General features: G+C 31.3%; 1 protein-coding gene across 15 annotated transcripts in view; it reads left to right on the forward strand.

Moving 5' to 3' along the window:
- LOC137239601 (early estrogen-induced gene 1 protein) overlaps nucleotides 1–18,938 on the forward strand; it is a 384,687-nt gene that overhangs the window by 339,553 nt on the left and 26,196 nt on the right. For 12 of the 15 annotated variants that reach the window (XM_067765080.1, XM_067765078.1, XM_067765077.1 and 9 more), the window contains 2 exons: nucleotides 3,746–3,828; nucleotides 12,139–13,518. In XM_067765080.1, the coding sequence (XP_067621181.1) occupies nucleotides 3,746–3,828; nucleotides 12,139–13,518 (1,463 nt within the window). The remainder of the gene's footprint in view (nucleotides 1–3,745; nucleotides 3,829–12,138; nucleotides 13,519–18,938) is intronic. The other 3 variants (XM_067765091.1, XM_067765089.1, XM_067765090.1) reach the window with 3 other exon arrangements.

An 18,938-nucleotide genomic window follows, 5' to 3' on the forward strand; every position in this document is an offset into this window, starting at 1 on the left:
TAATTGAAAAAATTTTTAAATTAGAATAGAAGAAAGAAAAAATTTAGACAACTGCCAAAGCTCGTTGTATAGATCCATTTCGGGAACTGCTAAATTCCTTCATCGGCAACGATTAGGCGCCGCTGCTATAACCATTCAGCCATCACAGCGGTTTTTTGTTTGTCTTCATTAATCCTACTTCTATTCTGGTTCGTGCCAATTGATATTCACAACACTGCGACATCTGTTGCAGAATGGATGTGAAAATTGGACTTGTTTGATGGCAATGCTGCCATAGTGTCATATTTTATTGACACTTTTTCCCCGTGCTCTGGGATGTATTAACAATTTTTGTTGTTATATCGGCCTACTGATTTGTAAGATCGCGGGTTCGAATCGAGCTCAAGGCCTAACAATAATTTTTTATCATTATTATTGTTATGATAAATTTTTTCTTAATTGAAAAAATTTTTAAATTAGAATAGAAGAAAGAAAAAATTTAGACAACTGCCAAAGCTCGTTGTATAGATCCATTTCGGGAACTGCTAAATTCCTTCATCGGCAACGTTTAGGCGCCGCTGCTATAACCATTCAGCCATCACAGCGGTTTTTTGTTTGTCTTCATTAATCCTACTTCTATTCTGGTTCGTGCCAATTGAGCAGCGGCGCCTAAACGTTGCCGATGAAGGAATTTAGCAGTTCCCGAAATGGATCTATACAACGAGCTTTGGCAGTTGTCTAAATTTTTTCTTTCTTCTATTCTAATTTAAAAATTTTTTCAATTAAGAAAAAATTTATCATAACAATAATAATGATAAAAAATTATTGTTAGGCCTTGAGCTCGATTCGAACCCGCGATCTTACAAATCAGTCGGCCGATATAACAACAAAAATTGTTAATACATCCCACAGCACGGGGAAAAAGTGTCAATAAAATATGACACTATGGCAGTATTGCCATCAAACAAGTCCAATTTTCACATCCATTCTGCAACAGATGTCGCAGTGTTGTGAATATCAATTGGCACGAACCAGAATAGAAGTAGGATTAATGAAGACACACCAAAAACCGCTGTGATGGCTGAATGGTTATAGCAGCGGCGCCTAAACGTTGCCGATGAAGGAATTTAGCAGTTCCCGAAATGGATCTATACAACGAGCTTTGGCAGTTGTCTAAATTTTTTCTTTCTTCTATTCTAATTTAAAAATTTTTTCAATTAAGAAAAAATTTATCATAACAATAATAATGATAAAAAATTATTGTTAGGCCTTGAGCTCGATTCGAACCCGCGATCTTACAAATCAGTAGGCCGATATAACAACAAAAATTGTTAATACATCCCAGAGCACGGGGAAAAAGTGTCAATAAAATATGACACTATGGCAGCATTGCCATCAAACAAGTCCAATTTTCACATCCATTCTGCAACAGATGTCGCAGTGTTGTGAATATCAATTGGCACGAACCAGAATAGGAGTAGGATTAATGAAGACAAAAACAAAAAACCGCTGTGATGGCGGAATGGTTATAGCAGCGGCGCCTAAACGTTGCCGATGAAGGAATTTAGCAGTTCCCGAAATGGATCTATACAACGAGCTTTGGCAGTTGTCTAAATTTTTTCTTTCTTCTATTCTAATTTAAAAATTTTTTCAATTAAGAAAAAATTTATCATAACAATAATAATGATAAAAAATTATTGTTAGGCCTTGAGCTCGATTCGAACCCGCGATTTTTTTCTCTTAATTTCATACTAAAAAGTCATAAAATTTTGATTTTAGAAAGAAATTTTTAATTATGATAAATACTTGCTCAAAAATTTTTTTTGCTTCCTGAAAAAGTAAATTTGAAAATAAAAAACTAACCAATTAAAATAAAATAAAAATGGAATGTTAAATTTTCTTCAAAACCCCTTTTGTGTAAAAAGTTTTTTTTTTTTGGAAAACATTCCATTCTTTTTTTTCAAGTTTTTCAATTATTATTGCTCTTAATTACATTTTTTACTTTTAATTCATAACAAAATGTAATAAAATTAAAGTTTTAGAAAATCGTTTTAATTTTGAAAAAAACTGTTCGAAAATATTTATATTCTTAAAAAGTAAATTCGAAAATAAGAAACCAAAAGATTAAAAAAAGTCAAGTAGACAAATTGAAAAAATTAAAAAAAAAATGCAAGATAAAAAAAAATCAAGAAAAAAATATAAAAATAATTCAAATAACATTTTTTTTAATAAAATTTTTTTGTGAATTAGAATAATTTATATATTGAGTAAAAAGTCTAAAAAAACATGATCCAGTAATTTTTTTTTCAATTTTCAAAAATATGAAATTTTTTTTATTCATCTTTCTTTTTAAAATTTCAAACCTTTACAAGAATTTCAGTTATATAAATAAGTTATGCATCGCTAGAAGTTTATTCACTTATCCCAACTATCAAAATGAGGGTTAAGATCAATTTAAAATGTGGATTGTATGCCATTATCGAAAATAATGCCTCATTTAAAAACTTAAAAAAAAAATTTCAAATTTCCGTAAATAAATTTTTTTCTCTTAATTTCATACTAAAAAGTCATAAAATTTTAATTTTAGAAACAAATTTTTAATTACTTGCTGAAAAATTTTTTTTGCTTCCTGAAAAAGTAAATTTGAAAATAAAAAACCAACCAATTAAAAAAATTATATAAAAAAAAATTAAAAAGTGTTTTTTTTGGAAAATATTCCATTTTTTTCAAGTTTTTCAATTATAATTGCTCTTAATTACATTGTTCATTTTTAATTCATAACAAAATGTAATAAAATTAAAGTTTTAGAAAATCATTTTAATTTAAAAAAATTGTTCGAAAATATTTATATTCTTAAAAAGTAAAGTGGAAAATAAGAAACCGAAAGATTAAAAAAGGTCAAGTAGAATGTTTAGTTTTTTCTAAAACAACTTGTAAATATTTTTGTAATGTTGGTTAAGAATACCTAAACATTTTTAAAAATGTTGTAATGTTTTGCAACATTTTAAAAATTTTTCAAATATTTTCTGAATGTTTGTTAATTTAAAAATTATATTTGGCTATATATGTAATACTCCTATATTGCTACAAAAGGCTAGGTACATTCCCAAACATCAGAGTGCCGATATATTGCTGTTTAAACGTTTTTGTTTTTGTATTCAATAATCGAATGTACAAAAATTTAAGTTTTTCCTTGGCACACTTATGCTGCTGCAATCAAAAAAATTTTATAGGCTGTCCTGTTTTGATTTCGAATTCAAAACACATTGCGAGCATTTTCTATTAGCAATATAAGAGTATTACACATATGTATGTACTTTAAATTTTTTTTTTGTATTTTTTCCGAAAAGTACATTTAAAAACATATTAAAAAAAATGATCCCAAACGGTCAATTTTTGAAAAAGTTATAGCATTTTGAAAACAAAAACGGTGTTTTTTTAAAAATTCATTACTTTTTTTGAGTTGGATGAGAAAATTTGAAAAACTTCTGAAAAACGTCTTTCGTAAGCTAGAAAAAGAAGAAAAACTTTCAGCCAATTCTAAAGGGGCCGGGTTCAAAATTGGTCGAAATGGGATGGAATACCCCACATACATATGTTCACAAAGAAATGATTTTGAATAATTTTAGATTTTTTTTTAATCCAGTAATTGTTTTTTTTTTTTTTTGTAATATGCACAACACTATATTTATATTAATTTTGTTTTTTTTTACATTATATTAATATTAAATTTTTTCTCCTGTTCCTACTCTTTCTTCCACTGTAGATGTCAAAGGGTTCGGGTTATAGCAGTTTTTCGCACAGTCAACATTCGAGGCAAAGTTCTGAAGGCGATTCAGGACATGCAAGGTAAGCGTTTGTTGTTACATCATAACACACGACGACATAAATGATATGCATTTATTTATTTATTTACTACTTCTTAAGTAATGCGTTATTGTAATGATTTATTTTGTAAGTATTTATTATACTAATTTGCCAACCAATTAATTCGAAGTCGAAAGTATAAAACAAAAAAAATGTGTTTCATAAACTATACTACATGTATTTTTGTTTTTGTATACTATGTTTAAACTCAACAAATAATTAACAAGCAACACTAACAAATCTCTTAACAATACTAATAAAGCTACAATGTTGACCACCACTAACCCAACTACATGATATACGGCTAAGCTACTAAACCTCATACATGCAAGACTATAACAATAACAAAAATTAATTTAACAGAAAACGACTCTTCAATCAGTATTTCAATTTAAAAGGAAATATAAATATTTTTTTTCAAATAAAACTAGTCCAGTTTAATTTTTGTCAACTTTTTTAGTAAAATAAAATTTTTTTTTATTAAAATAATGTTTTTTAATGGATTTTTTAATTTTTTGCGTATTCACTTTTTGTTTTTATAATTTGTAGTTACAACTTAACTATTTTATGCTCTAAAATCTAAACTTCTTTTGTTTAAAAAAATTAATAGAGGCAAAATGTCGCAGTTGTGTTGTTAGTGTAGAAATAAGATAAACTAAATTAAGCAAGGAGACAAATACAAGCAGGATAGCCTAGTGGGTAAGGCAACTGCAGTTTCACCGTATGGCTCGCGGTTCAAATCTCGGTGAAACCTTTGATAACATTACGAAATTGCCTGACGATGAATTCGTGGCGGTTTTCGAAATGGTATCATCGCAATATGCCAGTAAGTGTTTCTTTCCTCCTTTTCAGTTTCTCTTGGAAAAACATAATAATTGAATATAAGCTCATGAATTCTTAATAATAAGTATAAATTGAATACACCATTAAAACAAACAAACATAAAAAAATGTTTGTTTTCTAGAAAAAAAAGACAGTTTTACGAATACAATTTTTCGTCAATCTTTCAAAAATATATTTTTGTAAAATTGATTTTTTGCGGACGATTTTGTAATTTTTTTCTTGCATATTTTTTTTTTATTTCACAGCAAAACTATCCAATTATTTCGCTAATTCGAATGCTGATTGATTCTTCCATTTTCCTATTGCTTACTAAATTTCATGCACGTTCAAAGCGCTACTTCTGATTTTCCTACTTCCCATTTTTACTTTCACTCTAATCAATAAGCTTAAATTTTAGTATTTTTAAGAACTCTTTAGTAGACCCTCTAGAAATTATTTTTTTATTTTACTGTAGTTGCAATTGCGCATCATGCCAAATAAGTGGAGTTTAATAAAAAAAAAACTTTTATCGTTAGTGAAACAATACTGCTTTTAGCTAGTGGGAAGATTTCAAGTTTAATAAAATAAAAAAATTGAGTCATCACTACAGATTCAGAGAAACTATGTGCATCAAAATAAATAACCTTCTGACTGTCTTAATAAGGTTATAAAACCACAGTCTTGTACGTATTTGAATTGTGTTAAGTTAAGCTTAATTGAATACAAAATTGATTACAATTACTGATATTCGCGTATGTAACTGTTTTCAATTAATCAATCAACTCGCAAAAACTCATCAGTGGACTAAAATTGATTGGAATGAAATTATTTCAATTAAGCTGCATTAAATATGATTATTGTGACTATCACAAAATTAAATTGACTTCAAAATAAAATTCCGCATTATTTAATGTGACTTAGTCATACTGAATTAATTTAGTCAGCAAAGAGATGTTTGCTTCATCACTAAAATATTCAATTTAATTCATTTTTGTAAAATATGTTCAGTCCTGAAATTAAGTGATCATTTAAGTGATTGTGACTTATAAATTAGATGTTATGTCTGAATGATACAGACTCAATTTAGTAAACTTCAGTAAACTATAAAATATTCAATCAAATTTTATTTAATTGGATTATATTAATTTTTCATTTTATTTCAATTAAACTCTATTGAATTAATTTAATATTAAATAGATTATTGTGACTATCACAAAATTTAGTTTATTTTAAGGTGAGATTTTTTATTCATTTAGTGTGACTTAATCAAACTAAATTTTTTTACTCAGCATATAAAATTGTCCCTCGTCACAGAAAGATTTTAATTATTTCAGTCGGTTCACAATCTTAGAATTGAGCGATCAAGTAAGTCATTGTGACTCAGAAACTAAATTGAGCTGACCTGAGTTTGAAGTTCAAACTTAAGGCTTTTTAATGTGACGTAATGACGGCCACCGTGGTGTGATGGTAGCGTGCTCCGCCTACCACCCCGTATGCCCTCGGTTCACACCCCGGGCATTGCAACATCAAAATTTTAGAAATAAGGTTTTTCAATTGGAAGAAAATTTGTATAAGCGGCGTCGCCCCTCGGCAGCGTGCCTTGCAGATGCCGTTCGGAGTCGGCATAAAACATGTAGGTCCCGTCCGGCCAATTTGTAAGAAAAATTTAAAGGATCACGACGCAAATTGGAAGAGAAGCTCGGCCTTAGATCTCTTCGGAGGTTATCGCGCATTACATTTATTTTATTTATATGATACTGATTAAATTTAGTCAACTATAAAAGATTCAACTAAAATTTTATTTTATTGCATTATAACAATTTTTCTTTCATTTCAATTAAACCTTATTAAAAAAAATGCATATTAAATAGATTATCGTGACTATCACAAAATTGACTTTACTTAAAACTGAAATTTCTTATTCATTTAGTGTGACTAAGTCAAACTAAATTTATTTAGTCGACCTAGAAAAGTTTCGCTCGCCGGTTGAAATAGACTGATCAACTAAGTGATTGTAATTGAATTTGAGCTGCCAGTGTAGCGATTAAATTGAATGTCGAGAAGCTCGCGAGCTTTACTCGTATTTCGGGATTCGAGAATCTCACGTGAAGTCGAGTCCCGCGAGAAATTTTTTCTCCAACAAACACGAGAATTCGTACGCTCTAGTTTACATTACTCACATTTTATTCCGTTTAAGCTTGTTAAACATTTAAAATTATTCCAATTTGTCTTGCCAATCTTCAGATAAAATCAAATTAAGCTGAAATAAATTTTCTTCAAATATTTGAAATAATTTTAATCAGTTAATCGAAGTCAGTTTAAATATCCTCTTCAAAGAGACTCTTATTTTAACTGACTTAAATCAGTTTCTGGAAATTAAATCCCTCAAAAACTCGAGTTTTTTGTTAACTTATTTCATCCATGAAAAATGTGACTAAAAAATAATTTTATGCAGTGCCCACAAATTTGCATTTATATGCGCTGTTGAAATTTTGATTTATAATAAGAACAAATGCATTTCTTACATATACACACTTAATTGGAAAATAAATGCTTAACCACATGAACAAAATTCAATGCTAAGTTTAAGGCCAATCTAAGTTTGACGTTCGTCCCCACATATATAGGTGACGGCATGTCTAAACGCATTATATATTTTTTTACAAAATAAATGCGAATGTGATGAGATGCATAAATAATCCAACGAACCATATGAAATGTACGTTATACCAATATTGGAAACGTGAAAGTACCCACGGAGCTTTTTCAAACAAACCCTCTCTTCGAATGTTTTGGGCTTCAAGTCAATCTGAGTAGTTTCATTCTTAGCCCGTACTCTCCCTGAAACACCGCTCGCGTACTAAGATGGAAACATTTGTTTCAGCGCTTACTGGGTAATTTATATTTCTTCATTATTTCGCTTGCACTATTCGCTACTTGGAAATGTATAATCATACAAAATTGGCCAATAGTCAAATTTTGTAACTCATCTCGTTGTATGGATTATACCAACGAATGTGGTATTTGTACTTACATGCATACATTGTATGCACGTTCTACTTTAATATAATTTTATGCAAATATTTTGTTTTCATTATATGTCAATAAATTCTTTTCTCTTTTGCATTTACTTATTTCCTTTTTTTCTGGCGTATGCAACATTTTGTTCCGCCTAACAAGTAAATATGAATTTTTTTGTCTCAGAAATTGTTTTATTCTTGCTTTTGGGCGTAAACCCGAATGAGATCATCGCTAAGGAGACACATTTATTTTTATCTAATGAATAATATTCGTTTTTACTTTAGTGTTTTTCTTTTCACCCAATAAGTTTGTTTAAACAATGGATTGCAATAAATTTGAGAGTAACGCCATAGCGTTTTAGTTAGCCCTCAGACCGGTTTTTATGTGTTATCATATACTTACATTATTAATATTGTGTCTTAATATATGTTTTATACCAAAACTGGCGCTTATTGGGAGCACCTTTTTCTTTCGACACCGTTCATTATTCCGAGCAAGTATTTGGTATTGCCTTCGTTCGCCACATATCCCATTTTCCGCCTCTTCATTGAAGCCAAAAAAGGCCACAAAAAAATCATCAAGTGGATTCGCGTCGTCTGAAGCCTTGTTTGATTTCGAATAGCTCGGATATGTCTTTGCTTATCTTCACGGATCTAATGGTGTTACTCAACGTGAAAGTCTACAAAGATGATGATGCATGCTTTCTACGATTTTGCTAATCGTGAAAATCTGGCTGATAGGAGGTCTTATGTCGCATTGATAACGTCGAATCAGTTTGACGCTTTGGTTCTCCTCTTTCGCATGGTACTCAATGGAATCATACTTATATTCGATATTAATATTGTGTCTGGCCCTTTCTGCTATAGCGTCCTGCACAGGGCCGGTATTATGCGTAAAATCCTTTGATATATGCATCTGGCTCCCAAGGTACAGCAGGTAACAGAAAAATAGCATTGGCAATTTTTTTTTTTACAAAATTTCGTCAGTTGAGTTGGTTAGTTTTATATTCTATGAATTTTGTTACTGACACTAAACGTTTTCGGAAAAATTCGACAATAAATTTCAAAAATTTCAAACTTTTTAGTTACGAGTTCTCATATAAAAAAGAGATTTCATAATTTGGGAAAAAAATTGCAAAAATCAATGCGTATTTCGGGAGAATTATAGACTAAAATTGATTGGTTTACAAAACTGCTTTTTCAAAAAAAAATCAAAATACTTTAAATCAAATTTTAGAATTTTTTGTAAAAGTTGTCGAATTTTTCCGAAAACTTTTTTTAAAATATCTGAAACAAGGCGAATCCATACCAGGAGGTGGCAAAGCGAATTCAACCAATTTGCCGCGCAGAACAATGTCAAGTCAAAAGTCATTGATTTCGATTAATTGACATATTGTTGTACAAGGCGTTGTATGGGAAATAATCAAGAAGAAGCAATCAGCTGTTGGGATAACAACACCTGGTACTCAATTCGCCTTGATCTGAAATAAAAAAAAGAATTTCATTGACAAAATTTTACAAAAATTGCCACGTGTATTTTTCTGTTCGCTTTTGTAAATAAAAAGTAAGGCATACGTGGGACGAAGCCAAGAAATATCACGAAGTCTTGAAAAACAAGAAATTTCAATGGGATACTAACTAGTTCCATACAGTTCTTGTTGTTTTTGTAGCAGTGCTTCTCCAACAGGTGCGACTACTCACAAATTGGTATCAATATCCTCTAACGGGATTGCGAGGAAACTCGTAGTTTCAACGAGGTTGGACGAGAGAGATAGGGATGTTAGAGGCGTTGGTTCCAGATTGCAATTGAAAACATGGTCGGTATCATGTGGTGGGTACACGTTAGAAGCACGACACGGGGTTGATTCTGAATAGGTGAAAGTTTAACCTATTACAGTATCCAGATCGAATTTGAGCTAGAGGGACGCGCGTCTTCCTGGGAAGGTTGATTTCTCTACTGCGAGTTTGGGTTATTTGAGTTTAAAAAATTGGTTCGCCGGGCAATTCCTGGCATTCCTGTCTTTTTATAAATATCTCTGAGGAGCTCTCTGTGCTAGTCTTATACATACCGCTGAGTTCTCGGGTGCCGTATTTCATCGTAGTGCTTGCGGAGATGACTGCTTAAGTCCCTGACAATGTATTTCTAAACATATCGACATTCGTGAAGTGAATATTTTACCTGAACTAAATTATTATTACGCATATGGGATTGCCTCACTATTGTTATTTGGGGTAGACACAAATTTTATTGATTACAAATCAATTTTTTTTTTTAATTACAAAATTTAAAATAATAAAAATAAAAATAATAAATACATTCCAACAAAACACTGCACAAAAAGAATGAATTTGTATTTGAAAAACTTGAAAAGAAAAAATTTGAAGTGGTAAAATCATTCTTCCTACCAAAACATTAAATTCGTTTTCTGTAATTTACAACAGAAAGTGGTGTATGCTTACCAAAAAAAATTTTTTGATCGATGTGATCAGTTGATTACTAGTGGGTAGGTTCATATTCAAGCCAAAAAAATTTGATACATTTGGCAACTTTTATTTAATTTTGTGATTTGGGGTTGACATACAAATTACATTTTTTTTTTGCTTTTTGAAATTACACTACACTAGAGTTATGCATTCCATTCCTACTTGAAAAAAAACCTTCACATGTTTATTTTTTCTTTTTTTTTTGTTTTGAAGTTAAAAACCAAATTTAAAACTTTTTTGACAAAAAATTATTGATTACAATAAATTTGTTCAAAATAAACAAAGTCAGAAACATTCAAACAAAAGACTACCCAAAAATAATGAATTTTTATTTCAAAAATATATACATAAATTTTTTTAAAACGGAAAAACTAAAAAAAAAAATTATTTTTCCCAACAAAACAAAAAGTTCTCTGTAAGTTATACGGGAAATATGTGGATGCTTACCAGAAAAATAAACGTTATTTTTTGTTCTATTTAATCAGTTTGGCTTTAGTTATTGGGTTCAGAAACAACCCAAAAGAATTTCATACATTTTACATCTTTTATTTAAATTTTTTTGTAATTTGGGATTTACATCAAATTTGCGAATATATTTTTTTTTGTTTTTTTTTTTTTTTTAATTACACAACACAAGAACTATTTATTTCTAAGTGGAGAATTAAAAAAAAATTCAATATCTACTGTTTTTTTTCTTTTTGTTTTTTTGAAGTGGAAAAACAATATTTTTTTACTACCGAATCGAAACGTTCTTGCTCTATAATTTACAAAACAAATTCTTGTTTATAACTTTATAACAACTACAAATATGTTTATTTATATACAGTGGGTTGATGCGTACCAAAAACATATTTCAATGTAATTTTAGAAATATATATAAGCACTCCCTGAAGTACATGTGGATGCATGGAAACGCGTAGGAGGGAAAAGGAAAAATTTAGTTTTTGCCTTATAATTACCGGCCGTATAGTTCCAACTCAGTATAAAGAAATTGGTGTTTGTTTACAACAAAAAAACAAAAAAGATTTTTGGTTCTGTTAGTTTATTTTGGATTTAGCGGGTGGGTTTTGATATATCTGGAAAAATATGTACTTACTTACAAAACGAATACTATATTAACATATTCAGTGTAGTTTCGGTTGTGGGCTGTTGCTGCTACTCATGTAGTTGCGTTCCTTACAAAAAATTGGTGTTTTCCTGAAATATTTTCATTACTTTTCACTTTTATTACCTTCCCACCACACGCGTACGAATAACGCTTTAAATCACTTATTACTTTAAACGCTTACAATTTAAAAATCATTAACTGTAGTTAGAAGAAAAAAATTATTTTGTCTAAAAAATTTATTTTCTGTAGTTGAAGAATACGAATTCCCTTAAAAAATATTATACTCTCACTTAATTGAATACGGCTTTGGGTTCATGCAAAATTGATTATAAAAGAAAAAGATTTATTATATTATTATTTTTTTTTTATTTATTAAGTTTATGCTTTTTATTTTTTTAGCATTTTTTTTAGTATTAACCTTTTTTAATAATAAAATAAGTATTTTTAATTTTTTACTACCATTGTATATATAGCTATAAGTATAACTAGGTTTTTTAATTTTTTAAGTTTTTATTGTACTCTACTTACATATTTTTTGTTTCTTTTGTATTGTTTTTTTTTTATTATACTTTTGTACCGAAATATTGTTGACATCATGGGCTAAATCACCAACGACAATGGAAAACAAAATCAATAAAACCAACAATGATACATTTTTATATAATATAATGTAATGTAATTTAATGCACTGTACTGTGCTGTAATGTAATGTAAAATTTTCCGATATATTAACCAATTGCGCCCTGTAAATTTGCCAATACGCACCACTTTAACGACCCGTCCAAAAACGATCGCGCCGTACCACGTTTTTTTCTCTCTGTCTCTCTCTCAAATACTTGACATAAAAACGCACAGCAGATTCAGCAAATCCGTTTCTCTCCTTAATAGACTTAATCAGAAAACCGCCACTGCCATGAAGTTGAATATACCATCTTTAGTGCACCAACAACCGACGGATGCGATAAGTGAACATGAAAGCGAAGAATTGATTTTCCAAACTCCAAATTCCACTATGCGTGATGAGGAATTCCGCACGCCACTCAACGAAATGCCACCTGCAAATGCGCGCTCTCTTTCCATAAGCAGTGAAAAGTTTTTGTTGCAAGCGCCCTCACCCACATATCGCAGCGTTGCCAGCAATAGCCACAACGGCTCTCGCGCTTCTCAAATTTACGAAAGTGGCAGCGATAGCGCTAGCGGTGGCAGTGGGAATGGCAGCGGTAGCGGCGAATCAGGTTCGGAGGAGGGCACAGCTGATGATTCGGGTTTGGATGAGAATTTTCATACGCCACGCGTATCAAAAATTAAATCAATGGAAAATATTTCCTTAATCGAAATGGAATTTCATAAGGCATCTTTGGAATTGGATCGTAATTCGCCGCGTCGTCTTAAAAAGCTGGCTGAATGCGCTAAAATACCTAAAATAAAATCGCTTAGCAATTTATGTTTCGAAGATTATAGTGAGGAGCAAGTGCGTGATGAATTGGAGCGCATACGTGAGCGCTCGTTGGAGGAGAAGTTACGTTTCAATTTTCAACAACGTAAAAATTCCACTTCATCTATTAACTCAGGCAAGATATTTACTAAAAACAAAGTGGGTAATGCCAAATTTATTGGCAACGATGATAGCCCATTGGCACAACAACAAATACAACAAACAGCGCCTACATTTATACAGCGCACTACACACTATCCTATACAGAAAATTCGCTCAATGGGCACCATACCGGATTTGGTGACAGAACGCATTGAACCGGATCCTTTTCTTACACCGACTTCGGGACGCAAGCCAAATTTCCCGCTGGTTACACAGTCGGCTGAAAAGCCTGCACCACCTTCATTTGTAGCGCGCTTACTTAATTATGATGTCGTAGACTCGCCATCGTTGTCGTCTGGTACGCCGAAGCAACAATTGCATCAGCAGACGCATCACACGCATGGTTCTCTCAGCGAGCTCTACACGCAGGATCGTGTAAGCGCATTGTTGGCGAATGATCAGAGTGCTGCTGCATTGTCTTTTATGTCTCGTACACCTTTCGAACGCGCCTATCGTCGCACTATGTTGAAGAGTTCGACGCCGCTGCGTCAGACACTCGGTTATGTGCAGTATACTACGACGCTGGAAGAGCGAGGAATTCATTTACGCCCGGAGCAGCAACAGCAGCAGTATGCGGTTGGCCATCAGGATGCGATTATGGTGCGTCCACACTCAACAAATGCCGCCTACGAGTTGAGAAGGTTTGTAGTGTGCACAGTTTAAAAAAAAATATCTAAAATCTCATTATTTGCAAAGCGTCACGGTATCTTCACAAAATGTACGTAGTTCGTACGCGGTCATCAAATCATAGATATCACTTTATGTGCATTCGTAAATTGTTTCCTAAAACGCTGTGCTGTACCATCTTTCCCCCTTGCTTAACGCCTTAGACTGAGGAAAATAATCAAAAAATAATTTTACTTATGGTTTTTTTCAAATCTTCCATACCTTTCAACACTTTCATTTAATTTATTTGTATTAAATCTTTTGTGGTACCATTTTCAGTAGGTATGTGTGTTTCTCAGATGACTTTTTTAGTAACTTTGTAGTCCAATTCGATTTACTTTTCATTCGATTTATAGTTATTGTACTGATCAACAGAAAAATAGCAGTCAATGGAATTTCTTTTTCTATTTTTGATATTTTAAGAGACTTATTTATACTTTGTCATATTTTTAATATGGGAGAACATTTTTTAATATGGGAGAACATTTTTGAATATGGGAGAACATTAACCATTTTTTATTTTAATTATCGTATATGATGGTCTCAACTATAGCTTTTTATTTTATTGTACAAGTCATCTAAAAATTTTAAAGCGGCAAATAGTCTGCACTTAAATAATTGGACATTAAACGTCTCGATTAAAAAGAACTAATCAATCGTTGTTTAGTTGCGCTCAGAATACATAAATCCCGTTTCTTTAAATTTAAATTTTTTCAATTCTGTAAACTTGCAGCCCATCAAATATATATTCAGACATTGTTCGAACTAGTATCACCTAATTTCATACATTATAAATGACAATGACACATTTCAAATCACACTGCAGAAAACCCCAATAGAAATCTTTGTCAAAGAAACAATCTCAAATACCCAAAAAATTCCTTTATTTGTGTTTACGCGCTTAAAAACCCATTTTTTGTATTCTAGTATGGAAAATTTGTGAAAACAAGCAATTTGTTACTATTTTAGTATAATTTATTCGCTTTGCTTTCTTTTCATCAAACGCATTAACTTTAAAATATGTTTATTGATTGTATGGATTTATTTATTTATTTTACGGTTTATTTTAATATGGTTTTTATATTTATATTAAATGTGTTTTCATCTGGAATTTTTTCGCTTTTTTAATATTTATTCGTTTGTTTAGTTTTAAGACTTAATGCGTTTTGTTATGTTTACTTGTTTTAAGTTTTACATTATTTTTAACTTTTGTAACGCTGTTATTGGTTATGGCTTAACTTTATGGTTATTATACAAAACTGTTTAACGATTTTTTTTTAAGGTTAAGCATCCTGCCCATTTGCACATTTTATATTTTGTTATTTATGTTAATACGGTTACGATGCTTGATTAGTTATACTTGGTATTTATGAAGGTGAGTGGAATATAACTTTTCTTCGACGCTGTTTCGGCCTTAAAATTATATCTCGACGAGATAGTTCTTGAATTTAAAATGTTTTTTGTAAATGGTTCAAACATGTCAGTTTTCACTCTGATAAGTTAGGGGTTAGCAACCCTCGAAATGGATTTGCAAGTGTAGCCATGGCAGTTGTCGGATTACTTTCTCTTTTAATTACAAAAAATTGCGATTAAGAAAAAATTCATCAAATATAATAATCACAAAAATATTATTTTAAAAGTCTTTTGCGCGATTCCGCAATCTCTCCCAAAATTGCCTGACCGACAAATAACAGTTATTCAAGAAAACAAAAAAATAAAATGAAACAATCTAAGAAAAAAAGAAACATTTTAAAACTATATATATAAATAAAAAAATTAAAGAAAGAAAAAACAAAATAAAATACCACAGCGGGTTAGGGGGTTAGAATATACCCGCGGTAGGTATGCCTGTCGTAAGAGGCGACTAAAATACCATATTCAAGGGGTTGTGTAGCGCAACCTTTTCAGGTTGCCAGCGCAATATATAGCTTCTCCAAACCCAATTGTCAACCTCACCTTCGAGCAGCGAGTCCAGTTTCACTAACAGACGAGGGTCTGGCGACCCCAAGCGCCTCATGGAACTTGGGGGTGGGGAGGGAGGGATGGCCTGAAGGTTTAATGTGGCCATATAAATCGTTCCCCGAGATGGTGGGGCTAGCACCTTAATAGAGCTGTGTTACCGGAGCGTACAGGATCTGTATCCGGAAAAGGACCATCACATCTATAACACTCCCCAAAGCCTTCGGGGAGTAACCTTATCACTACAACAACAACAACAACAAAATAAAATTAATAATGAAAAAATAAATAAAGTATAAAAACAAAAAAAAAAAATATAATAAAATATAAAACGAAAAAATAGAAGTTATATAATATAAAATTTAACAATTATAAAATATATAAAGAAAAAATTGAATATAAATATAAATCGAAAAAACACACAAAAAACAAAAATTATTAAATGAAAAAATAAATTAAAACAGGGAAAGAAATTAGTCATAAGAAAAAAAGACGAAAATGAGAGTAATAAATTAAAATAATAAAGAAAAAAAATATAATAAAACTATAAAAAGAAAAAGGTTTAAATAGAAATATTAAAAAAGTAAAAATTTATGTAAAATAAAAAAAAAATAAATAGAATATTAAAACAAAAAATTTTATAAAATTATATATAAATAGATTCTGTACACACAAAAACCAAAAAAATGTATAGTAAAAAAAAAAAAATAAAAAAAAAATAAAACAAATTAGATTAAAAAAGTACAAAAAATTCGAAAAAACTTAAAATGTAATAGAAAAAAATTTAAAGGAAGTAACTGTTCTTTTTTAAGTCTTTTTTTTCTTTTTTGTTCCGAAGATTTGTTAAAATATTCCCAACAATAGCATATCCAGTGGCAATGCTTAAACAATTACATAACAAAACCAACAAAAGCAATAATAGGTTAAATATTAAAACAAAGTTTTCGGATGAATAACAAAAAAATTATGTATCCCAAATATGTATACAATGAAAATTTTCGGATCAATAGGCCATGCACATACTTACTTACTTACTTAATTGGCGCTTAACCGTCTAAATGGTTATGGCCGTCCAACAAGGCGCGCCAGTCGCTCCTTCGCTCCGCCAACCGGCGCCAATTGGTCACACCAAGGGAGTTTAAATCGTTTTCCGGTCCTTCGAACGGAGTGGGGGCCGCCCTCTACCTCTGCTTCCATAGGCGGGTTGCGGTAGAAACACTTTCTTGGCCGGAGCATCATCTTTAATTCGCATAACATAGCCTAGATAGCGCAGCCGCTGCGTTTTAATTCGCTGGACTATGTTGATGTCTGCGTATAGTTCGTACAGCTCATCATTAAATCTTCTTCGGTACTCGCCATCGCCAACGCGTAGAGGTCCATAAATCTTTCGAAGAACTTTTCTCTCGAACACTCCCAAAGCCGCTTCATCTGCTGATGTCATGGCCCATGCTTCTGCCCCATATAGCAGAACGGGTACGATAAGTGACTTGTAGAGTATGATTTTCGTTCGCCGAGAGAGGACTTTACTTTTCAATTGCCTCCCTAGTCCAAAGTAGCATTTATTGGCAAGATTGATTCTTCGCTGGATTTCAGTGCTGATGTTGTTGCTAGTGTTGATACTCGTTCCCAAATAATCGAAGTATTTTACTATTTCGAAATTATGGCTGCCAACAGTAGCGTGGTTGCCAAGGCGCATATGCGCTGACTCTTTGCTCGATGACAGTATGTACTTCGTTTTGTCCTCATTCACCATCAAACCCATCTTTACCGCTTCTTTTTCCAGTTTGGAGTAAGCAGAAGTAACAGCACGGGTGTTTAGGCCGATGATATCAATGTCATCAGCATATGCCATTAATTGATGCAAATAAAAAAGAAAAAAACAGAAAAAAAAATTTTAAATTAAAAAGAAACAAAAATAAAAATAGAAAAAAATAAAAAAGAAAAAAATAAATAGAAAAGGGAAACAAATTACAAAAAAACGCGAAAAAAAGCAGAGAAAACAAAATAAAAAAATACGCTTTTATCAATTAATAAAGTTTTATTTACGGAATTTTAAATTATTATTGTAAAAAGTTCTCTGATTCTCCCCGTACTTTGCGACGCCTCATACGAATGTAACACAGACACCTTTTAATGCTCTAGGAACGCATATAAGTCATTTGTTTTTTCTCTTTTTCTTTTTCTTAAATTTTTGTTAAAAAAAATATGTCTCCATTTCGTTATTGCAAAGCACTGCGCTGATAAATTTCATATCCTCGTTTTCTAAATCAATTAAATTACCAATTGCTCTCGTTATACTTTTTTCGCGCAAGTTATGCTGCACAATTTGTTTATAGCGCGAATGTGTTAGCCACACGTGTATGAATTACATGCAAACTTCGAACGAAATACAATTACAAATGATATGAGCAAACTAGTGGAAGCACTAAGCTTGTCAAGCTGAAATATGCTTACATACAGCTGCGAACAGAAAAACAGCAGTGACAATTTTTATTTTCTTTAATTAAATCCCTTTTCCTTTGATTTTCGATATTTTAAGAAAAAACTTCCATCAATATTATAACTGAAACTATGCGAATCAATCTCAAATCGTTTTCGAAAAAATTGTATGAAAACTTCGACATTCTTATTTCAAGTCCCCCCAATATTTTTTCGAGTATGCAGTTTTGTAGCCCTATCAATTTTATTCTAACGTCATACAAGTTATAGGTCTTTCAAAATTCGCATTGCCAATAACCAATTTATTCCTTACGAATAAAAAAATGTTGAAACTGAACTGTTTGCCTTTACGGCAAAAAAATTTATTCAATAATCAATTCGATCTTTGAGAGACCTCTAACTGGTTCATAGATGCAGAGAACTCCAAATAAAAAGTTCGATATTTTTGTATAGTTCTTTGCACTTTTTGAGATTGCTTTACAATGTTTCTGTTACAAAATTCGTACTGGATTTTAGCTAATGTGTCGAAATTAAAAAAAGAAATATTTAATCGACGAAGTTTGATAAAAACTGCCACTGCTAGTTTTCTGTTTTCCGCTGTACGTCTGTATGTATGTGTAGCAGAGATCTGCTTTGAGTACTAATAAAATTAGTGCACTTAGTCATGAGCCAAAATTATGTCTAAATGTGTACTTAGTCAAGTACAGACAAATACTATGAGTGATTAGCACATAAAATAGAAAATACATACGAGTGCCCCGTAACACAACTGTCTCATACATATATGACATTGTTGAGTATAAACTGATGCCATAGTCGCTTTAACTCAGTAGCACGTTGATTTCTTTTGTAAAACACTGTATACTTCGTTTATCATCGATTGTACTTTGGCACTGTATTCAGTTTAGTTTCGTGTACATCGTTGTGTTGCTAGCGTCAGAAGACTGATATGACTTTATTCATTTTATTGCACTGTTAGTCTTACTTATTCCAATTA

The sequence above is a fragment of the Eurosta solidaginis genome, chromosome 2 (assembly GCF_040869045.1).
Source record: "Eurosta solidaginis isolate ZX-2024a chromosome 2, ASM4086904v1, whole genome shotgun sequence".
NCBI lineage: Eukaryota > Metazoa > Arthropoda > Insecta > Diptera > Tephritidae > Eurosta > Eurosta solidaginis.